This window comes from Rhamphochromis sp. 'chilingali' (assembly GCF_963969265.1).
Source record: "Rhamphochromis sp. 'chilingali' genome assembly, chromosome: 19".
Lineage (NCBI taxonomy): Eukaryota > Metazoa > Chordata > Actinopteri > Cichliformes > Cichlidae > Rhamphochromis > Rhamphochromis sp. 'chilingali'.
In genome coordinates this window covers 15,023,747-15,047,969 of record NC_137946.1, presented here as the reverse complement: position 1 = coordinate 15,047,969, position 24,223 = coordinate 15,023,747, and the positions used below count along the sequence as shown (strand labels likewise).

Sequence of the window (24,223 nt, the reverse complement as noted above, 5' to 3'; positions counted from 1 at the left end):
AAAGTTTTAATTTTGTGAGAGTAACCACAGTAAAAACCTCCCTTCACTATATAGTGTAAATGACGTCGACTTGTACAATTCTTTGTTCTGATGCCAGTAACACATAACAGATCCCAAAAGGGACTCTTAGTTATCTGCGACTGACATAACTGTGATGTGACACCCTCTGTCCTCAGCATACGCTCCACCCTTTTACCTTAAACAAGCGATCTGCTCCACCCTCCGCTTAATATTTATAATCGCGCCTTTAAAACTGTGAAGCCAGGGCTGTGGTGTGGGTGCCTGTCTTGCTGTGTGTCTGGGACTGGTGGTGTGTACCTGCTGCCATACTGTTTACATTCTCCCAGTGTCAGAGCCCTGAGCCGCGATCACTTGCGCCACCATGTCTAAACCGTTGTCTGACCACGATAGAAAGAAACAGATTTCAGTGAGAGGCCTTGCCGGCGTCGAAAACGTTTCAGATCTGAAGCAAAACTTCAACAGGCATCTCCACTTTACTCTGGTCAAGGACAGAAATGTGGCAACCAAAAGGGATTACTACTTTGCGCTTGCCAACACGGTGCGCGACCACTTGATTGGCAGGTGGATCAGAACCCAGCAGTACTACTATGAGAAAGACCCTAAAGTAAGTTCTAATAAATCTAGATGTGACAGCCTATCGCCTACAAATCAATTATTAATCTATCTTTTTGATATCTTTTTGGCCATTTGTGTACAAACTTGTATTTTGGGTGGTTATAGAGTAAGAGTGGTATAAGGGAAAGATGAAAGAAATTTGTTTCATTACAATTACTTCGGATCTTACACTGTTTTATGGGATGCCTGTTTCTTCTGCACTGTTTCACATTTTTTAAAGTAAACAGTGGTGTCAAGTACCTGAAGACAATTACTCAGGTTTGTTTCTAGTAAATACCTGTAGAAGGTGTAAGCATATAACACACACACAAACACACAGAAAAAAACAGATTGAAAGAAATTGTTTCCTCTTTTCTTTCACATTAGTTTTACTTTATCTAAATTTTTCAAATTTATCTAATAATCCTTTAAGGAGCTAACTCTGGGCAAAACTACAGCTCCTGTTCCACTCAACCTGCTGCTATGCTGATGCATTAGTCTTATGCATGTGTGTATAATGTCAACATATATCAGTCAAAGGAGCGGCGCTTGTCTATGTAATTAGCTTTCTTCTTTAAACTTTGTCAGCTTGATATCAAATATTATAATGTTGCAATTTTTTAATGGCAAGAAAAAGCAAAATGTGTATTGGTGTAGGGATGTAAATACTTCTTCCTCCACCGAGAGCCAAAGCTTTGTATTCTTCAACTGTACCTTCAGCAGCTTGATATCGGTGTAATGCCAAGTCATGACATTTAAACTTCACTGGGGGTTCTTAGCACTCTGCTGGTATGCTGCAGTGCTTATAGTGTGTTGAAACATGAAACCACCCCAAGACCTTCTGTTCCCTTCCTGTCTGACCATACAGCACATGTGTCATATGAGCAAATGCCTCTGAGGGTGTCTGAGTTCACTTAAAAGCAGTTGGATTGAAGTTGTATCTCAGCAACCCCAGTATTATTAGCCAACAGCTACAGAAAGAGCCTTAGAAGAACAATATGAAGCTGCCGTTACCACAATATTAGCCGCCACACCGCGTTATTGCTCGAAAATGTCACACGAAACTGTCTGTAATTACAATAGAGGGTTCAGATGCAGAGCAAAACTCAGCTCCAATTCAACTTATTAGTGGGGAAAAATGTTTCTTGCGAGATTATTAATAACCCCACTGAATGAAAGAGATTATTTTTCTTTAATAACGTTAAGAAAATTTGCCTGTACGCCATAGCTTACAATGCACGAGTTCAGTTCGCAAATTATCTGCACATGCTGCTCCTCACAATAAGTTTATTGATCGGGCGCTCTAACTCAGAAACCAGCCGAGAGCTTTTTCTGGTGCTCTGCATCGAAAGGTCAAAGGTGAACTTCTTAAAGGTCTTGCAGGAGGGAAGACATGCTAGCTTAAGAGCACGTCTACATCTTTGTGCAAAGATCACGTCCCGAAGAGTTACTATTGCAACTATTTAAACACTAATAATACACATTCATGGAAAAGCAGAGCCAATCAACACAAGAAGATGAAACAAAGATAAGATATGGAACAGAGTCATATATAATTCAGGAGATCCTGTTAGCGCTCTAGTGATACGGCTCTGTCAGATGTATTCATTATTATTTTACACATCCATCTGAACCACTTCTCCTATTACTCTAGACTTGAACTCCACAATGAAAGGTTATCAGCAGACCTTTACAGTGACCTCTACAGGAGTTATTTTTGCCCAAGCCCAAAATGTTGGGGTTACATAATACTTGAAGCAATCTGTCGCCCAGTCTTCTCTCCCCCTGCTTTACCTCCACAGCCTGTGTCCACCCTTCCATGTCAGAGAGAGAGAGAAAAAAAGCACACAACTAAATGGCAAAGGCTAAACAGAGGCTCAGGTGACATATTTCTCCGCACTCTGAACCATGAAGCCAATAGATGAGACTCGCAGATTTCTTTGACAGTATGGGGCGGGTGTTAGTGGGACCTTTCCCCGACCCTGATCGCAGAATGTCACTTGAGTATTTCTGCTAGTGTTCATAAGACAGTTTTGACCTGTTTGATTGCTAAATATGATTTTTTTTTCTCCTTTTCGAATTCACAATGCAGCGTGTGTACTACATCTCCCTCGAGTTCTACATGGGTCGCACTCTGCAGAACACCATGGTGAACCTCGGACTGGAGAATGCCTGTGACGAGGCCATGTACCAGGTGAGACAAACACGCTTATTTTAATCCTCTTTTAACTGTGAAATTGCTGCTTTCAAATACTGTAACAGAGAGGGAGCATCCCCGAGTCACTGGTTTGCTGTTGTATGCGTTTGTCTCCTTCAGTTGGGTCTGGAAATGGAGGAGCTGGAGGACATGGAGGAAGATGCAGGTTTGGGCAATGGTGGCCTGGGTCGCCTTGCAGGTGAGCATCTTTTCATGCTTTGTATTAAATAAATTCAAAAGGAATTTTTTTTTTTTTTTTATCCCTGTTGGATGACCAAAATACTGCATTTTTCTTTCTTTCTTTCTCTTTCTTTCTTTCCAAGAGCTGTGATATTATTGAACCTGTTATCATGTCCTGCCTTTGGTTTTCAGCCTGTTTCCTGGACTCCATGGCTTCACTGGGCCTGGCTGCCTATGGTTATGGTATCCGCTATGAATTTGGTATCTTCAATCAGAAAATTGTCAATGGCTGGCAGGTTAGAAGATTAAACTTCACATTCCTTTCAGTGAGAGAAAACAGCTGCTGTTGCTTTCCTTTTAAGTAACACCAGCTTTGTTTTTAAATCACCTGCTGGAGGAGTCTCCTTTTCATTATCATGACCTGACATCCCTTTATACCTGGCTCAGCTCAGAAGCCACCCGCTAATGAGCAGTTTTCTGCCTCAATACAAATGTGTGGCTTTACCCAGGTCGAGGAGGCCGATGACTGGCTGCGCTACGGCAACCCTTGGGAAAAAGCACGTCCTGAGTACATGCGCCCAGTTCACTTTTATGGCAGGACCGAGCATCACCCCGATGGCGTCAAATGGGTTGACACTCAGGTGAATGTGTGGAACAAAGCAAATTAAACTGAAAGATATTTCTTTGATGATCTACGGTTTTAAATAACTCGCTCTTCATGTTATGGTATTGACAGGTAGTGCTGGCTCTGCCTTATGACACCCCTATCCCAGGCTACAGAAACAACATTGTCAACACCATGAGGCTGTGGTCTGCAAAGGCACCGTGCGACTTTAACCTGAAAGACTGTATGTATCCTGGCAGAGAGCATGTATTTTCAAAAATACATCTGTCAAATAAGAATTAGCATCAACTTAAATAATTGCTTTTTCCTTATAGTTAATGTCGGTGGCTACATTCAGGCTGTTTTGGACAGAAACCTGGCTGAGAACATCTCCCGTGTTCTGTATCCCAATGATAATGTAAGAAAATGTGGCTCTATTACCATTTAATCCACCAGCACTGCACTCATAGCCCGAGCATACAGATATTAACTTGAATTAGAGGAACTAGAAGAATGTGAATATCAAAGGGATCTGTGTGTGACTGGTTAGACCTTATCTTAGGTCAGCTGGGAGATGGACTTCCATAATTTGGACCACACCTAATGTCCTTTGTGCTCAGCTAGAGCCGATGTGTATTCTCCCAGCTTCCTCTGAAGCTCGGTTTCAAATCTGACAAAAGATCTGACCAACATGTGCCGACTCCTCAAAGGCTCCAGCAGGAGGATTTAGGAGATAACCATCTAGCGTGAGTTATAGCTCACGCCAAGTGTGGTAATTTACGTCTTTGCATTTGAGAACAGAAAGTGTGGTGTAACTCATGATGTAGTGTTACACTGCTGTTCAATCAAGTTTGCTCTAGTAATATCGGGATATTATAATAGTAGGGTGATCATTTATTAAATTTAGTCAAAAATGAAAGCTGAGGTTGTTTCAAAACACTGAAAGCTAATGTTTCCAGTTTCTTCAGTATATGAAATTGCAAACTGAAGACTAAATTTTTGCTAGTTTTAATCCCTTTATATAATTCCTTAAGTTGCTTTAATCAGCCTTAAAATGTCTTTGCAAATCCTCTCTGTTTGGCAAATCAAAACAGCAAATACACAGTATTCTCTTAACTCTTCCAAAAACATATTCATAGCCTCCAACACATTGGCTTTTACCTCTACTTCTTATTTTTATTTTTATTTTTTTCTTGGCCTGTCCCGTTTGGCTCTTTTGACATCAGAATTGTTGTCTAAAGGCAAAGAAAGATGCCCAACGGATTTACTTTACCAAACTGACCATCCCAGCCTTGCCGTAATGGTCCATTTGATTCACCTTTTATTGTTTATTTTATTTTCACTTACTGAATACGGGACAGACTTGACTGGGGGAAAGAAGGGGAGAAAGAAAGAGGGAAAGAGAAACAGCTGAGAAGAGGGACGGGGGAGAAGGGCAAAAGACAAAAACCAACAGAACGGGCAGAGAAGAAAAAAATGCATATATCAATCACCTGGATCACCTGCTGAGAAAGAAAAAAGAAAGCAAGCAGAAGAGAACAAGAGTAATAGAATAAACAACATCACAATGATATATGGGAATATGACAGTAAATACTAAATGTTAAACATTATTGTGCAGCACATCAGATCAACAGAACACAGTGTGCTTTGAGGTAGGAGCCAAAAAGGGTGTAGTTTGTGGGTGTGATCACCCGTGTGTACACCTGTGAGCATGGACGCGCTTGTTTTTTGTTTTTTAAAAGGTTCCTTCATGTAATAATCTGCTAGAGGGTGTGGGGGGGCCACAGCCCCGTCCTCCAGGGCGTGAAGCAGGTGTGGAGGAGATCAAAACTCCAGACATCCAGAGGCCCCCAGAACACAAGAGACCAAGGAAGACCAACAGAGGGGCAGCTGCGCCACTGTCCCGGAAAGAGCTGAGGAGAGTCCCAGATGAGGGCTCACTCAGCAGCCGCGGAGCAGAAGCCAGGGGGAGTTGCAGTGACGCGCCCGTGAGCTCCGCCGGCAGCCAGCTGCGCCTGAGTGACCGAGCCCCAGGCCGAGAGGCCGGGGGCACCCCACCTCCGAAGTGGCCCGAGCGAGCCCCAGGCTCCAGGCCCCGATAAGCGGCCGCCAAGGAGTGAGCCGGTGTGTACCTGGACGCCTATCCCCGGACACAAAGAACCACCAACGCACCGATGTCTGAGGGGGTCCGCCACTGGCAGGGGAAGTGGTGGTAGGGGGAGATAGGCCTCCAAACCTTGAAGGGCCTGAGATGTCCCCAGAGAGGTGGCGCCTGACACCCAACCTGACATATAGACACAGAAATACAGGCACACACAGATACAAACATCCATTCCCACCCTCATGCTCTCATATGCACTTACTCCACACTCAACCAACGTGGAGACAGACATAAAGAGACGTTGTACACACGATCACACTCCCCAAGCGTACTCTACAAACCGGGTCTAGGTGCCCCCGCCCCTGGAGGGGGGAACTGCACCCAGACCCAGGTGGTGTTTCCCTTTTCCCTGCGGTGGGGGGAGGCAGACCGCCCCGACTCCGCAGCAGCAGGAAGGCTCCACACTCCAGACCGCAGTCGGACGGCCAACTCCTCCTCCTAGTCCTAGCCCCCCTGCTCCAGCAGGTCGCAGAGAACGGGGGTGAGAGAAGACTCCGAACCTCCCTCCACCCGCTCATTGTAATGTTGATGCATGTATGTTCTAAGGTGCATTTAAAACCCAGGAGGGCTTGGAGCTACCTGCCAGAGAGCAGCAGGTAAGCGCATGGTCCCTCCTGCTAGCCCTCAATGTCTACGTGTATTTAAAATTGAGAGGTGGGCAACGATGCCAGGGGTGGGGTGTACACCCTGATGGTACTTTGGACTCCGTGTATCGTGCCCACCCCCAAGATCCTATATGTATGTGTAATGAGAGTGTGAGTAATGTGAATGTCTAAGTTGTGGGATAAAATTGAGGCAGAGGCAGCCAGAAGGGGACAGAGGGGGGGGGGGGGGTAGCCTCCTCTGCACCCTGGTGACATACCCCTACTCCAAGGCCCTGCATGTGTGGGTGGTTGTGGTGGAGCGGGAAGAGGGAGGCAGCTGGAGATGGGGAGGGAAGGAAGGGAGGGGCAAGTGACCCCTCCCTGGGGCCAGCTCCCCCGCTGACCCCAGTAGGCACCCCCATACTCCGCGACCCGCCAGGGAAAGGGGGCCCAGGCCCATCCAGACCGGGCCCAGTGCAGCAGCGCCGCCCGGCCCCACAGAGCCCGGGACAGTCCACCCAACCCCACCACAGAGAAAACTGCACCCACCCCACCATCCACTCATCTTCCAGACTACATAAGACAATAAACACCCAGGCTGAGATCTTCCTCCACCTCTCCTGTATCTCCCCCTCCTGCAGAGGGCGCTCCTGAGGAGAGGAAAGCTCCTGCAAGATGTGACCATCCCCCCCACCAGTTGAAGAGCCCCCCAGGTGGCTCGACGCACCGGCGGCACCCTGCTCCAGGGCTGGGCCCCCATGCACCCACCCGCCCACAACCCCGGCAACACACCAACCAGGACCCAAGCCCCCGAGGCCCGGTCCGGGTCCCAGCCCAGAGACGGAGCGCCCCCAGAACCTCACGCCCATCCCGGACCCACCCAGGGGCAGCCAGGCTACCAGGTCAGTAACCCACGTCCGTCAGCACAGACCCTCCCCTAGCCCCGCTGAACGCAGCCGCGAGGAAACAGTCACCTGAGAGCCAACAGAGCCCCTAACCGGACATGACCGCTACCCCGGGTTGAGCCCCCCAAGGAAGATGCCTCCGGGGAACCCCCCGACGCCCTAAGCCTGTCCCTACCCCCACACCAATCACAACAGTGAAGGCGGGACCAAACTATGACCCCCCACCCCCACTAGGTGATGGAGCTGATCAAAGGAGCCCAGAGCAATTGATCTGATGTGGTGGCAGAGGCTGTATCAAGACTAATGTAATCTAATAGATAATTTCTATATTGGTTAGAATTAAGATTATTTTTATTTTTCCAGTTCATGAGGACTGTTTTCTTGGCAATGCATAGGGCAGTGAAAACCATATGGGCGATATTCTTTTCTGAAGTGACATTATCTAAGCTGCCCAACAAACACACTAAGGGGGAAGTTGGAATGTTACATTTCAGACACTTCGATAAGTCCTCACATATCTCGCGCCAAAACTTCTGAACTGGTGGACAGAACCAAAGAGCGTGGATATAATTGTCCGGTGAATTGGTTTGGCAGTGTGAGCAGTTGTTGGTAGACGTAAAGCCCATCTTGAACATCCGATGACCTGTATAGTGCACTCTATGTAATATTTTGTATTGAATTAATTGAAGACTGGGATTTCTAATTAGATGAAAGGTTTTTAAGCAAATCTGAGACCAGAAGTTTAGGTCTAAGTTAACTGATAAATCCGCTTCCCATTTTGCAATAGGAAGTGATATTGATTCATCTGTTTTAGAAAGCATTCTGTATATTTTGGATAGTAATTTGGGGGGTTTAAGAGTAAGAAATTGAACCACACTTGGTGGTGTTTGTAGTTCAACTTGACCCGGTTTAAATTTCTTTTTTACTATGGATTTAATTTGTTGATATTCTAAAAATCTTTTCTTGTTGATCCCATATTGTGTAACTAGTCCGTCAAATGAAATAAATTCTGTTCCTTCTAGTATATGTTCTAAATATTTGATTCCTTTATCACTCCAATCTGAAAAGTTTATCATATTATTGTTTTGTAATATGTCAGGGTTGTTCCAGATAGGTGTACGTTTGCATGGGATTAATGAAGACGCCGTCAATTTTAGAAACTCCCACCATGCTGTCAGAGAAGAGCTGATGTTGATGCTTTTAAAGCATTCATGTCGTTGGATGTTTGAGCTGATAAATGGTAGGTCTGAGATCTCTAGATTATTGCAGAGTGCTTGTTCTACATCTAGCCAAGGTTCATCTAAGAGGGTGTGTTTTAGCCATCCTGAGATAAACTGAAGCCTGTTGGCTAAGAAGTAGTGCTGAAAGTTAGGCAGTTCTAGTCCTCCTTTATCCTTGGTCTTCTGTAGTGTTTTTAAGCTTATACGTGGGGGTTTATTTTTCCAAAGGAATTTGGACATACATGAATCTAGAGATCTGAACCAATCTTGTGGCGGTTTAGTTGGGATCATTGAGAATAAATAATTTATTTTTGGTAAGACCATCATTTTTATAGCGGCATGAATTTGGTATCTTTGAGGGATGAAAAGTGTGAAATTTATGTCTTTTGCATATTCTGCACAGTGGACAAATGCAAATGCACGCTTATACACATGTAGTACACTTTGCCAGTATATTCTTAATGGGTGTTAGCATAATGTCTCTGCTTAAGAGATTAGACATAGATCTATTAAAGCTTCACTAAATCTTTTCTCACAAGTCTAATATGTAATTGTGATATTAAAATATTTTTGTGGTCCACGAAAAAAAGCAGCCGCTGATATACAAAAGGCTATGCTTAATGAATAATAAAAGAAAATTCATCTTTGACTGCAGAACAGAAAAAGACAAATGTGTGTCTTTACCCGCAGTTCTTTGAAGGAAAGGAGCTCCGTCTGAAGCAGGAATACTTTGTGGTGTCTGCCACCCTGCAAGACATCATCCGCCGTTTCAAGGTCTCTAAGTTTGGCTCCAGGGAGATTGCTCGCACAGACTTCAGCAAACTGCCTGACAAGGTGAAGTGAAAAACTCAACAAAATAGTTTCTGTCAAAAATGAAAAGATTTCCTCATGATGTTCTCCCTGGGTCTTCATTAAATTGCCTCTGTCAGTTTTTTGAACAGGTTGCAGGTGGGTTTTATTGTACCTTAGGAGAATAGTTGAAAAGAATAGTATCTACAAAGTGCTCTGTGACCCATTCAAACTCGGTTTTGACTTTCTTTAATGTTTTGCATATTCAGGTTGCCGTCCAGCTGAATGACACTCACCCAGCCATGGCTATTCCTGAGCTGATGAGGGTTCTTGTTGATGAAGAGAAGCTGAACTGGGAAACGGTGAGTAGCAGATTAATACGACCCCTAAAAGGGTCTTAAAAGGTTATGTGTGCTTTATGTTGATTTGCTGCTTTAAATGATCACAGTGAGGTCAGTTTGTTGCACAGTATAACAGTAACAGAATAATGACACATCTGGCTTTAAATTGGTGCGAACATTTCCCAGTAGGCCTCACTTTCTGTGTGCTACCAGGCTAAAGGTTTGAATGCACAACCAAAGCAAGCTGACCCGTTTGTTTTTGCCAGTAGTTTTCTCCAGGCAGTTGAAATGGTTGACACTAGTATAACTGGAGTAAATGTGGACACTCTACCAAGCAAAAGAAACAGAGTTCAGCTGCTGGAAGGGCGAACAAAACAAAAAGTGAACTACAGATGAGAGAGTTCAGAAGCAACTGCTGATCTATTAGGTCACAAAAAAGGAGAAGCGACCTGTTCTTTCAGCAAGAAGGTGGAGTTAAAAACTTACCTACTGTCACCGCAGTGTTTGACGCTTGATGTCTGTCATTACCTTGATGATGATGACAATGGAGGGATGCAGGGTGGATATCAGCTCAGAATTTATTTATTTTTCTGTTCACTAAACCTAATGTCCTGCTGCTGATGGTGAGGCCTGGGACATCTGTGTGAGAACCTGTGCCTACACCAATCACACGGTTCTCCCTGAAGCTCTGGAGCGCTGGCCAGTCGAACTGTTTGCTCATCTGCTGCCCCGTCATCTGGAAATAGTCTATGAGATCAACCGCCGCCACCTGGAGGTTAGTTCTGCACATTGCAGCATGTCATAATCTGGGGTGTGCTGGATGCATAGGCCCCTATGGCTCCTAATTACTATATATAGCACAGGAAGGACATATTGACGTTGTCCTGTGGCTCAATGTAAATATAGTTAATGTTATAATTAATGATTTTAAATAGGTAAGATAAGTTAAGAAAGATATTAACCTTCTAGCATAAATACAGCATGAAACTGAAAAACCTGAAAGGTAAAGAAGCAGAAAAAACAAAATACTTATTCTTACTTTTTTAATAATATTGTTCCATCGTGGATTTTAGATTGCTACTGTGGAACGAGACAACAGGAAACCTTATTAAAATGCAAGGACAGACTTCAAAGATTGGCAGGAGAACCAAAATGCTGTAATGTAAAAGTCAAAGGACAAAATGGTCCTGATGGGCTTTTAATTGCAACATCTGTCAGAATAGACTCCCACATTCTTCGTGAACAGAGAGAGACTTGTTTCTGACATAAAGTGGTGGGCAGGTTTTTATGAGCTGTTGCTCAACCAGATAACACACTGACTTTCATCTACTTAAATCCTGACTAAAACTGTCCTACTGGTGGTCTGGTATAATTTTAGAATAGCTGTATTGACCCTACAGTGACAAGTGTGACAAGTAAAATCATATTCAGCAAATGAAATAAAGAAATATAACCTCTGACTTAGTTTATTTTTGCTTCTCGTGCACCTTTGAATTTTGCAGAGAGTTGCTGCTAAGTACCCCGGCGATGTGGATCGCCTTCGCCGCATGTCCCTCATTGAAGAAGGCGGACAGAAGAGGATTAACATGGCCCATCTGTGCATTGTGGGCTCCCATGCCGTCAACGGCGTGGCTCAGATCCACTCGGACATCCTCAAAGCTACAGTGTACGTCTCTAAACAAAAACTGATCATCCTTTGTAGTGGTAAATCATAATCAACGTCGCACACAGATGCACGAGTGTGTGTAGTAAGTGTATTGCTATCTGTTTCATAAATCCCCATCCTCTGTCATTTCAAGGACTGCACATCATCTGTGTGTTCTGATATATGCTATGCTCTCCCGCAGCTTCAAGGACTTCTATGAAATGGAGCCACATAAGTTCCAAAACAAGACCAACGGCATTACTCCTCGCCGCTGGCTGGTTATGTGCAACCCCGGGCTTGCCGAGGTCATTGCCGAGGTTAGCAGTGTTTCAAATATACAAGGGACACAGTGCTTAAATTTAGGTTATACTTAACAAAGGACAATGATCAGTCAATTTATTTACTCATTTATTTTTTCACTTATCTTTTTCTCATTAGAGAATTGGGGAGGACTTCATTCGTGACCTTGACCAGCTTAGGAACCTCATCAAGTTTGTGAATGATGAGGCTTTCATTCGTGATATTGCCAAAGTGAAACAGGCAAGTAATGTGTTATTTTGTCTAATATGTATCCAGCATTATGCTCAAAAAGATACAAGAATGCTTGTGAATGTTTATAATTGTGTCTGAAGATGACAGGATGTCGAAGTCCTGCTGAGAAGCGGCACATATATTCAGGGGTGGAAGTAACGAATTACAAATACTCACGTTACTGTAATTAAGTACATTTTTTGGGTACTTGAAAAATTACTCGTAAAAGTGTGTAATTTTACTCATACTTGAGTACAACTTACACCATGTAATCTACTTCGCTACTTATAAAATCAAAAGTCACTACTGAGTACGCCCACAATTTGAATTAATATTCAAACCTTTCGTCTGCATTTTTGCAGCCAATAAGGCCGTGCAATCGCAACCGCGCCAATTTAAGACGTAAGCAAAGAATAAACTCCGCTGCAGCAGCAGGCACAGGTGTCTGGAGGTGCTAAATGGTGGAGTATAAACTACTTTATAGACGAAAGATTTGGAGACAAAGAAGCCAAAATGGAGACAGAGGACAACACTGTCAACCATGAAAACGACGTAGAAAAGACGGAGGACGCGTGCCCGTGGCTATACCTGGAGGAATTTTTCGTGTACAGAGGAAGAAAAGGAGACAGCGTCCAGATGCAGTGCAAACTTTGTTTGACCTCTACAGTCATTTCAGCTTACAAGACTTCAGCATCTAATCTAAAAAAACACATTGAGGTAAGAGGTTTTACAACTATACGTGTATGATATTGCTTTCTTATTTTTCATGTGTGTTAAGGTTACTAGTTTGGCTAAGATATTGTCACCGCCATTGGTTAGCCTGATATTAAAATAAGACGGAGCTAGCTAATGTGCGTGTGTGCATGCATAATTGAGCTACAATTCGTAGGAATGTTTTAGCTTATTATTTGGATAACCACCGTCATTACAATAAATTAAACTTGTAGTCATTTAAAACTCACAGGCCTACAATCAGCTGGCCTATTTAAAAAAACAAACAAACAAAAAAACAAACAAACTTGAACACAGTGCTGAGCTGCATCTCAAATTAATCTTCCAGCTCTCAGCTGACATGTACCAGAGCCCGATTGATGGATCAGTTGATCAGTATCATTGGCCTGATATAGGTCTATCATAGTGACGTGGCTCTTAATCAGTAGGGTTATATGTTTCCCAATATGATATCTTTTTTTAAAGAACATAATGTGGATTGGTTTTATTTGTTAGCTGTATGGGCAGCATTTTTGTGTATGTGATCCCTTTTCTTAAATTAGATTTGCTAGATACACATATTTTGCTCTCTTAGTATTTTTAGGACCTGACTAATACTGAAAACTTTAGGGTGATACTGATAAAAAGGAGTTAAAAATTTAGATACTGATACATTGGTCGATACTCTTTTTACAGATAGTATACATATTACAGAACTTAGAATGTATACAGAAATTCATGTTTTTTGCAATGATCGTTCAAAATTGGTTTACACTTGTGAATAAATACAGCAATATATCTGCAAAATTTGACCAATTCACCACTCTTTTATACTATGCTCAACAATCAAAGATTAGCTCAAGTCTAGTTGAATAATGTTTTAAAAATGTGTTTTCTTTTAGTGTTAATCACAGTGATGTTATGAAGTAATGTATGAACCTGACGTATGATAATATTTATCTCTACAGAGGAAACATCCATCGAAGACTGAGCAGTACAATATCACTGTGGCATCAACATCTCGACAGCGAAAGACCACAGCCACACCAAACAAGCTCTCAGCAAATACGCAAGCCAAGTTACCAGACCTGATGTTGAGAGCTGCAAACAAACATGTTCCACAAGCAACTGTTGACAAGCTTGTCATCAATTTCATATGTGAGGGTCTACAGCCATTTGCAGTGGTAGAACAGCCATCTTTCAAAGAATTGGTTACCACATTACAACCTCAAGCCAAAGTCATCTCCAGACCCACTGTCCGTGCCAGAATCTGTGAAGCTGCTGATCACATGAAGATGACTTTGGTTGCAGCATTGGATAAAGTCAAATTTGTTGCTACCACTACTGATTGTTGGTCAGCTCATCAGAAAAGTTACCTTGGAGTCACATGCCATTGGATAGAGGAAGCGTCCCTGGAAAGAAGATCTGCAGCACTAGCATGCAAAAGATTGAGAGGGTCTCACACATTTGACATGCTTGCTGGTGCGCTTGATGATATCCATTGCCAATACAAGATTAGAGGCAAAGTTGTAAGAACCACAACTGATAGTGGATCCAACTTTGTCAAGGCCTTCCACATGTTTTGGGCACAAAATGATGCAGATGAAGCTGAAGATGAAGCAGACCCAGAAATTATTGACCTGACTGACCATAGGGACTACCATGAGGCAAGTGCAATTCTTGATGAAGACTCTGGTTTGGAGTATCAACTTCCGCCTCATCAGCGATGTGCATGTCACCTGCTAAACCTTGTGGCAACAACTGATGCTGCCCTAGCAGAGAGCATGAATGAAACCTACAAGAGGCTCTCCCGTGCAACCTTTGCAAAATGCCAGGCCATTTGGAACAAAACTGGCCGATCTCATTTGGCTAATGAAGTGGTAGAGGACAAGTGTGAGCTACAGATCATTCGTCCCAATGCAACACGATGGAATTCAACCTACCTTGCCATTGAAAGGATAATACGCATCATTGATGAGAAGGGGGAAGATGCCATCAGGAGCATTTGTGAGGAGTTCAAGGTGAAAATGTGAGTAAAATTGGACACCTACCAATATGGTTTCAAATTTTGTGAATTTTCCTTAATGGATGGTTAAAAACGTGAGCAGACTCTTAATATTAAATCAGAAGATCCCTATTATAGTCATGGTGGGTTTTGTTGTTGTGTCTTACAGGTTGAGTCCTGCAGAAGTTGCATTCCTAAGGGAGTACTGTACCACCATGAAGCCACTGGTGAAAGCTTCAAACATCCTTCAGTCTGAGTCCACTTCCTTTATGGGATGGCTCCTGCCAGTAATCCAACAACTACTGTCCAAACTTAGCAGGCTGGAGACATCAAGCAAGACATGCGTGCCACTCATCAGAGCCCTGCAAAATGGCCTTCAAAAGCGTTTTGGAGCGATGATGGAGGATCCAGAGTTGGCTGCAGCTGCAGTCCTCTTACCCAAGTTCAAGACTTCCTGGACTGACAGAGCAGATGTAACAGAGGCTGGTAAGGATTCATGTGATCCCATTTTTGTGTATTTTTACATTTGAACACATGCTTAAGTGAGTATTTCACCTAATACATTGTAAGTTATTGATGGTCTGTCCTGAATACTAAACAATCCTTTTTGAGAATTTGCCGATTTTAAATTTGTGTTCAGGAATAATCACTGAAATTTAAATAACAAAATTGTGTTATCTACTTGCAATTACAGCCTTGACATACATCAAACAACATCTTGAAATGACAGAGCATGAGAGTGAGGATCAGCAAAGAGAGTCATCTGATGAAGATGAATTCTTCTCCAGACCAATCTCCAGAAGGCTGCAAAGTGCAGTTGAGCTTGATGGTTATCTTGCTTGTGCCACAGACACCATGGAGCTGCTGCACTCCTTCTCAGCCATCAAAAACCTCTCTCTTAAACTGAACACAGCTCTGCCTGCTTCTGCTGCGTGTGAACGACTTTTTAGCTGTGCTGGTCTACTCTTCACTGCCAAACGAAGTCGGATTGCCTCTGTTAATTTAGAAAACCAGCTCTTGCTGAAACTGAACAAAAGGTTCAGAAAGTAAAGTGTGAAAGAAATGCTAAGACTTTAAGACACTTACCTGCCTGTTGTTCAGTGTATGGGGAAAAGTTTAAATGGTTCTACGCATGTTCAGAAACATTTTTGTCATTGTTTTAACAAACAAAATTCCTCCTTTTATATCTACATTTATTTACAAAACAAGTTACCTTTCTATACCTTGTTCATCTGAAAAATGTGCTTTGAACATAAATATTTATACTGGTGAATCGAGTTGAATGCCTGCTATTGACAACAGAATAAAACATCAGTCTGTTAAAAAGTAATTAATACTCTGAGTAGTTTTTGAGAACAGTACTTTGTACTTTTACTCAAGTATTTTTTTAACACCAGTACTTTTACTTGTAATTGAGTACAATTTAACCAGTGTAACAGTACTTGTACTTGAGTACAAATTTTGAGTACTCTTTCCACCTCTGCATATATTTCACATTAAGCAACCTGTGCCTGTTTTCAGACTGCACACACAAACTGTTCTGTAAAATATCTGATGAAATATCGTTTTTTTTCCAGAGACCCAACCTGCTGACCTATTTGTTCCTCTAAGATCAGTGTCAAAGCCTGCATTAACAGTTAATAACTGCAGCATCTACACCGTAGCCAGCACATATTGTGGTTTACCACTTCAGTCTGGGAAAAATGCCATTTTATGAATACTTCGCAAGCCTAGATGGCTGTTGTCCTTGGGGCTTTCAGAGTACATTTCTGCACATGAACAGTAATAGCATCAGGATAGAGGTGGGCCCTGACTGTCAGTTGGGCATGAGTCAGTGGGCTTACCTCAAGGCCTTAGGCACATTGGTCCATGGCTTCTGACACATGCGATATTCAACATGTGACACTCGCCTTGTGTTTGAGCTCACAACACTGGACCACTGGACTGTGACCTTGGTTCATTTAGTTGCATAACAAAGACAATATTTTACAGCAAACAGTTACAGACAGAGGAAGGTGTTCTGGGAAGCAAGCACTGACTCGGTTAATGAAGAAATTCCAGAGATCCACCTCTCATCTCTGACACGTGACAGTCATGTAGCTCTTTTCTGTCTCTGCAACTGACAAGCAAATAAAATGAATACATTAGCCCTGAAACCTCCCCAAGGCAGACAGTAGTATACGCATATGGCCAAAAAGGCATTCCTGACAGTCACAATTGTGCTTTTCTTTTCTCATGTTCTTGGGTTACCATACTTTGACTATGACTTTTCTTTTTTTGGAGTAAAATAAATGTTTTGATCACGTAGGAAAACAAAATGAAATTCGCTGTGCACCTGGAAGAGCACTACAAGGTGAAGATCAACCCCAACTCCATGTTTGACATTCAAGTCAAGAGAATCCATGAATACAAGAGACAGCTGCTCAACTGCCTGCACATCATCACTTATTACAACCGTAAGGATGCATTTAAAAGCCTCTGCCATTTTCATTTGATTTGATATTTTCTCAAATCCAAATAACATGTTGCTCCAGATCTTTACCGACTGTGTGTCAGAGCCTACAAAAAGGATTTTGCTGCTCGCCTCAGTTTTGTCTCTTTATATCTCCACCAGGCATCAAGAAGGATCCCAACAAGCAGTGGACCCCAAGAACTATCATGATTGGAGGAAAGGTTTGTATTTTAATTTAACAGCTATTAGCTTTAAATTTATGTCACATTTCAGCACCATTCGATACGAAGTGTTAAGGCTATTTAATGTCGTGTCTCTAACTGTGGCTCTCTTGCAGGCTGCTCCTGGATACCACACTGCAAAAATGATTATCCGCCTGATCACGGCTATCGGTGAGGTGGTCAACAATGATCCTGTCGTTGGAGACCGTCTGAAAGTAATCTTTTTGGAGAACTACAGAGTAACACTGGCAGAAAAAGGTAATTACCAAATCACTGCAAATGTTTATTAATATTTATTCTAAAATTTCTCAAACCCCTACTTCTGCTCTTTCCCAGGCGTCCCTGCTGCTGACCTGTCAGAGCAGATCTCTACAGCTGGAACTGAGGCCTCTGGCACTGGCAACATGAAGTTCATGCTGAATGGCGCCCTGACCATTGGCACCATGGACGGGGCCAACGTGGAGATGGCAGAGGAGGCCGGTGAAGGAAACCTATTTATCTTCGGCATGAGGGTGGACGATGTCGAGGCCCTTGACAAGAGAGGGTAAGGAGAGAACATTTATTACTCCTAGCCTCATATTGTCTTTGTAATTTCGATAACTACTGTACGTAATATATTGCCATATCTGTCAGACAAACAAAAGATCAACTATCAAGATTTTCTGATATTAAAACGAGTGTACACATGCTCTGACAATCCAAACAGAGACTCAAATGTTATGTCCACACAAACTGAGATTTTCCACACGAAAAAGGTGTGGCCTTGGGCTCATATTTTTTATAGGCCCTATTTGCTTTTTCCTTGTGAATGATTCAGTTACTACGGCGACAACCTGGTCCTTCTGTGTTTCTGAATGTGTTTGTTATTTATTTTCTTTCCTGCTTAGATACCACGCCGAAGAGTACTACAACCGTCTGCCTGAGCTGAAACAGGCTATTGACCAGATTGCTGGAGGCTTCTTTAGCCCAAAGCAGCCTGACCTGTTTAAAGAAATTGTCAACATGCTGATGCATCATGACAGGTAGAGACACATCTGCCTGAGGCTCAGACCTGCATGCGCACATACAAATATTGTGTATGAACTTGCTGAACATCCTGGTGTTGCTGCATGCAAAGCAATATTCAGTGCACATGTTCATTCACACATATGCATTTATTCATATGCAACAGGTGAACTTTGTTATTAGCCTGTTATGTTATCATTTGGTTAATGGCATTATTCTCTGCATAGGTTTAAGGTCTTTGCTGACTATGAAGACTACATTAAATGCCAAGAGAAAGTCAATGCTCTTTATAAGGTAGGAATTAAATGCAAAAGCTGGGAAAAAATGCTTCTTATGTATTCATAGTATGATATAGATAGTTGTCTCATTCACAGTGTAAAAGTCAAGTTATTCTTGGCTTATCAATCATTTTTATTCTCCCCTAGAATCCCAAGGAATGGACCAAGAAGGTGATCTACAACATTGCTGGGTGTGGCAAGTTCTCCAGTGACCGCACCATTGCCCAGTATGCTCGTGAGATCTGGGGCGTGGAGCCCACGCTTGAGAAAATCCCCGCCCCCGATGACAAACACTAAAATGTCTACATGACAGCCAACATCGCAGTTTCCCTTGTTGGTTCAACTGTCTTCAGAACTCACACGGAAGATACTGTATGTCTTGCAAAAGTCCCCCACAAACCTTTGTCCACAGCCATTAATCAGTGTCACATATAAGCTCAAGTTTACATTTTTCATACCTGCATATTCGCAGCATCCAGGTTACAGGCTAGTGAAGTAAATCCATTGCAGCTGTCATCAGTGAAGCAGAAACTGCTGTTTAGCTGCTGGAAAAAGGACAAAAGAGATTTTTGTTGGGGCTTGTAGAATTAACCGTGGTATCTTTGTATTCCGAAATATAAAGTCTTGTATTTCCATTTCAGACCCATTCTGAATAAAAAACAAAAACTGTCTTAAAAGCCATAAATAAAATCTGACTTATTTATTTAGCTGTTTCAGGCATGATTCATAATTGTAAAATACAGAATAAACATGCACGTACATTTAGCCGCAAATTCAACTTAGAGTGAGTTGGTGGAAAAAAGGCATCTATGGACTTTACCTTGACCTGCACAAACAGTTATCGTCAGAATTGCGACTCGACAAAAATCCCAGAATCTGTGTTGATGGACAGTGAATGCACCAGCTGTACGCCGGAAAATAAAAACTTCAGCTCATCCGATCATAACAACAACATAAACAACAAAAAGGAAATGATGATATGCCTCCAGTCTATAGTCATGCCATCACTACAATTTTACAGCTTAAAGTGACAGCTGTGATTGTACACTTTGAGGTGCTAAAAGGAAAGGGAGTATAATTGTGTTTATGAGAGTGAATGGGGAGGAAAAAGTCTGATTAATAACAACGGCATCCACTGAAAAACACAAGGGACAGAAGTGTAATTAGATACTTGTGAATAATAGTGCACGCTCAATCTTCCACAAGGCCTACATGTCTAATATGTAATTTGAACACTGACGTGAGCGCAGATACGCACATCTATGTGTGTTGTTTGCTCTCTGGGTTTAGAGACTGCGCAAATTCAAGCCTCAAACAAACAACTCAGCACCATTTTCTTATGTAAAAGTAACGGAAGTTTTACTACTCATGTAAGTGTTGCACCAATTATTTGTAGTTTTTATTTTAGGCCGGGCGACCGTGGCTCAGGGGGTTGGGAAGCGTATCTGTAACCGGAAGGTCACCGGTTCGATCCCTGGGCTCTCTGTCCTGTTCGTTGTGTCCTTGGGGAAAGACACTTTACCCTACCGCCTACAGGTGTTGGCCAGAGGGGCAGCTGTGGCTACAACCGTAGCTTGCCTCCACCAGCGTGTGAATGCGAGAGTGAATGGTATTGTAAAGCGCTTTGGGTGCCTTGAAAAGCGCTATATAAATCCAATCCGTTTGAACTATTCAAATTCATGATGGGAGTGTGTTCGCAACGGCTCTGTTTACTGGATGGAGTCCAACAGGTTTCTTGTATGTAGGTTAAACCAACTAATGATAGCAATGTAGCACACAGATGCAATTAGACAAAAAAAAAAAGAGAGGGATCAGAGCGCCTGATAAGCCCAAGGTCCCGAGCCCCAGGCTAGACAATACCAGCACGAGACCCACAGGCACTATATCAGTGAGGACAGCACTCTGGTGATAGGATGCAGTTAGAGGCTGTAAATTATCAACGCAAGCTGTTATCATGCGCTTTTACTGACGATACTTGTTGTAGTGAATAAATCCATTCACAGCCTTTATTCCAAAACAATGAATCAAAGCATCATCATTAAAAATGGCAGCTCTTCAGCGACTGTTTCTGAGAAACCTTTGGCTGCTTTTTTAGATTATGTTAACAATTTCGCTGCACATAAACGCTGAGACTGCGTTAAAGTGTGAATGTCAGCTTGACATCCTGGCTGACAAACCTAGATCTATCAGCCAAGTGCATAAATAAAAGGGTAATACAGCATCTACCAAATGGCACAGGTGTTTAGGCACAGATGTCTTTCCAGGTGTGATGTTTTGGAATGAATTTTCCAAACCTGACAAGAAAAAAAGAAATTGGACCTTGAAAAACCCAAATCCTGCCTTCCTCAAATATGTCCAGTGAAACTGAGTGACTTCATTTTATTCTTATAGCACAAAGATACATGGACACGACAGAATGCAAAGATTCTGCAACTGTGCAGCATGTGTTTCTAATAAACTGACGCTGCTTTAAAATTATAGCTCTGACACAAAGACACCTCATTTTGTTAAATGCCGGTTGCCTCGCTTCTCAGGTCTCCTTACCTCTACTGCTTGCAGCTCAGGAAGCAAGATGTGAGTGGAGTATTCTGTTTGTGTGTGTGTGTGTTTTCAGGATGTGGCGTACACCTGCTGCCAATTCACTTGATTACATGAGACTAATCCACCAATCAAGCTCCTGCTCTTGACTCAGTTGTTCAGTTTGTCAATATGGTATCAACACTGCGTCCAAGTTGTAGTTCTATAATGTTGTCGCTTTGTTGTCTGACCTCCTAAGAGTCTTTGTTAGTTCCTGTGCATCAAATCCTTTGTCTGGTACCAGAGCTTCACATCATCAGCTACCACGCCTGCCTGTCCATCTCTCTTATTCACATCCACCAGCTGAATCCAAACACTGCCAGCTGCAACTCTGAGCAGTTAACTCCTACCCATTGTTATCACTGGAGTTCTACAATAAATCTGCTGTGACTGTTCATTCTGCCTGTTTTTGGGTTTGTTACATTCAGTCCCTCAGTTCTTAAAAATTTTACAGATACATCTCCAAATCTAATTTGTCTCATCACATACGGACATGCTACAGGGGTAGGCTTATCTTTCACTGAGCGATCAAGGTTACAAAAAGCAGAAATTAACATAAGACATTGTTATTGAACCAAGTGATATATAATACTCAAAAAAATTAAAAGAAAACTTTTTAATCAGAGTATAGCATCAGTCATTAAACTTCTAGGATGTTGGTCTGTTCAGGAAACAGGCAGAGGGAGTTGTTAATCAGTTTCAGCTGCTTTGTTATTATTTTTTTCAGTAGTTTTGCATTTGGCTAGGGTCAGTGCAACTGCTTGTAGCATGCGATGACACCTGGACCAGAGCATCAATATGTGCCATTGTCAGAAGGTTTACTGTATCTACCAGCACAAAATGAGGTGCATGGAGGAGATTCCAGGGAATAGACAGTTACTCTAGGAGAGCTGGACAGGGCCATAGAAGATCCTTAACCTATCAGCAGGACCGTATCTGATTGTTCGTGCAAGGAAGAACAGGATGAGCCAGAGCTGCGAAAGGACCTCCAGCAGGCCACTGATGTGAATGTCTCAGACCAAACAATCACAAACAGACTTTGTGAGGGTGGCCTGAGAGCACAAAATCCTCTATTGTGCCCTGTGCTCACTGCCCAACACCATGGAGCCCAACTGGCATTTGCCTTAATATACCACAATTGGCAGGTCCACCAATGACGACCTGTGCTTTTCACAGATGAGAGCAGGTTCATGTGGCGAGAATATGCACACATTGCCTGGGCAGCTGCATAGGCATGTTTTTCACTGGGTGAAATGCAGTTACCCCATAAAATTCAATCTGTTACAGTGAAGAATACAAACATAAATGGGCCTTGTGAACTCATTATAGTATTTATAAATGAAAAGAAAGAACAGCCCTCCCACCCCCAGTACTATCAGGGTTACTGTTGAGGTTGAGTTTTACTGTAATATGGTTTTATGGTGAGTATGGATGCTCTTTTCTTGGCGTACCTTGTAAAACTGATCTTATATGACATATACGTTAGCAGAACTATATCTACACTGATCAGCATGAAAAGAAATCTCTCTGCATTAAACAGCAAACATTGAATATTATCTCAACCAATCACTGGGTGGCCAGAAATGAACATGAAAAACTACAGCATAGGAGGCTAAAGCAACAAGAAGCTGGGTAAAACAAATTGTTGCAGAAAAAGTGTAGGAACCAGGCAAGAACAGCTTCTGATAGTAAAGACTAAAACTAAACTTCAGAAGTGGTCAGAGTGATTACTGCAGTTCATTAAAGATACACAGATTGTCAGTGGGAAAAGACAAAGACAGTTTGTGTAACTTATGTTCTATTTAATGTTGAAACGGTTGGTGGGGTCAGACTTCTGTTAAACTGTTTTTATAATCTTTGTACTGGTACTTAACTGAAAGTTAAAGTGTTACGTATCCACTTATGTTTAACAGGTTTTAACTGAGGAAGAGGTAAACATTGAGAAGATGCACATGTTTTGTCACATTTTACTGATGTAATAAATTTGATAAATCCCTAACCTTTAGAGCTTGTCTATCTTTTTAGCAAGTGCATATCATAAAATACACCATCTTCAGAAAACCACAAAAGAAACCTTTTCTTCACTGTTCAAATGGCAATTTCCTGTTTTTTCAGACTTTGTGGATTTAGTCCCCCGTGATCTGTAATTTGATGACACATCTGCAGTTTTTTTGCACGTTGTTAGCTTTCTACCTCTGATTACTTTTTGATTACTTTTACTACTTTATTTGATTGCATTTTTTAATCTGGCAATTAAAGAATTAAAACCTGCGATAGATGTTTCATTCAGGCTGTATCTGTCTCTCCAGGTGTGAGGTTTGAGCATTTCAATACTGAAAGTTTTTTCATTGCTTGTAAGTAAACCCTACAACTCGATTTTATCAGGATAAACTGAAATAAAGATGGTGTTGCTGTTGTATTTTTCTTTCTCTTGATTGCTGTATCCGTTGATGATGACTCCTTACTTTGTTTCTCCTCTGAACTGTCATGAAAATGTATGCATAGGTCTGTGTGCCACTTTAATTGCAATCATCAGGTTATCCCCTCATCTTCCATGAAGTGACCAGAGCAAATTTGTCATTTGTTCTCCGCTGCTGCAAATCGGGGTGTCATTTCTATTGGTCTAAAATTAGTTACTGCAGCTGTTATTTTTTATTATAATAATATATATATATATTTATTTATAGTTGTTATTTTTACAATTTATATTAAAAAGCTTACTATTATTATTACCTATAATGCACTTTGCCTATTTTCTGTCATAAATCCAGTGGATGAACTAAATGACTGCACCAAAACCCAGTGAAGGATAAATGGATCATTTATAAAGGATTATTTGGAGCTGTGAATCACGCAACGCTACTGTAGTAGAGTCCAAGAATAAAAATGCGGAGCTGGAAATGAGCATAATAGGTCCTCTTTAAGCTGGAATCCAGCTCCATTTGAAATTCCCAACGTTTTTGTGAACCTGAGCAGAGAAAGGTAAATATGGGTGACTGTATGCTGCAGAGGCTTTGAGGCTGACACGCACACCTCTCGAGTCTCAACATGTTATTGAGCTGACCTCTGTTTCAAAGTGTCCTTCCAGTTGGCAGGTCTGAAACCAAGATGAAAGTGAATTAATTAAACTGAGCCCTGCATTAAAGAACCAACTCAGCAAGTGACACTGATGTCACAGTGATCTCTGGGTCAGAGCCATA

At 42.2% G+C, this 24,223-nt stretch overlaps 2 protein-coding genes across 2 annotated transcripts; both read left to right on the top strand.

Moving 5' to 3' along the window:
- Positions 1-279: 279 nt before the first annotated feature.
- On the top strand, positions 280-19,156 carry pygma (phosphorylase, glycogen, muscle A). The gene is made up of 20 exons (XM_080866280.1): positions 280-625; positions 2,708-2,809; positions 2,933-3,011; positions 3,185-3,288; positions 3,502-3,633; positions 3,729-3,840; positions 3,932-4,014; positions 9,159-9,302; positions 9,527-9,619; positions 10,227-10,373; positions 11,101-11,264; positions 11,446-11,560; positions 11,682-11,783; positions 16,799-16,946; positions 17,105-17,163; positions 17,280-17,421; positions 17,500-17,707; positions 18,051-18,185; positions 18,396-18,462; positions 18,594-19,156. Exons 1-20 carry the CDS (start codon positions 383-385, stop codon positions 18,741-18,743), a joined length of 2,529 nt encoding a protein of 842 aa, XP_080722406.1. The 5' UTR covers positions 280-382; the 3' UTR covers positions 18,744-19,156.
- Positions 13,555-15,540, top strand: LOC308386639 (zinc finger BED domain-containing protein 4-like; the record flags this gene model as incomplete). Its single annotated transcript, XM_080866320.1, has 3 exons — positions 13,555-14,514; positions 14,660-14,976; positions 15,185-15,540. The coding sequence occupies exons 1-3, from the start codon at positions 13,577-13,579 to the stop codon at positions 15,538-15,540; spliced, it is 1,611 nt and encodes a 536-aa protein (XP_080722446.1). The 5' UTR covers positions 13,555-13,576.
- Positions 19,157-24,223: the final 5,067 nt, after the last annotated feature.

What these genes read in the sequence shown, in the direction of transcription:
- pygma (XM_080866280.1), top strand. Translation starts at nt 383, where the DNA reads ATGTCTAAACCGTTGTCTGACCACGATAGAAAGAAACAGATTTCAGTG. An exon ending in ACTATGAGAAAGACCCTAAA is followed by an intron (nt 626 to 2,707) that starts GTAAGTTCTAAT and finishes TTCACAATGCAG; the next exon opens with CGTGTGTACTACATCTCCCT. An exon ending in CTATCATGATTGGAGGAAAG is followed by an intron (nt 17,164 to 17,279) that starts GTTTGTATTTTA and finishes GCTCTCTTGCAG; the next exon opens with GCTGCTCCTGGATACCACAC.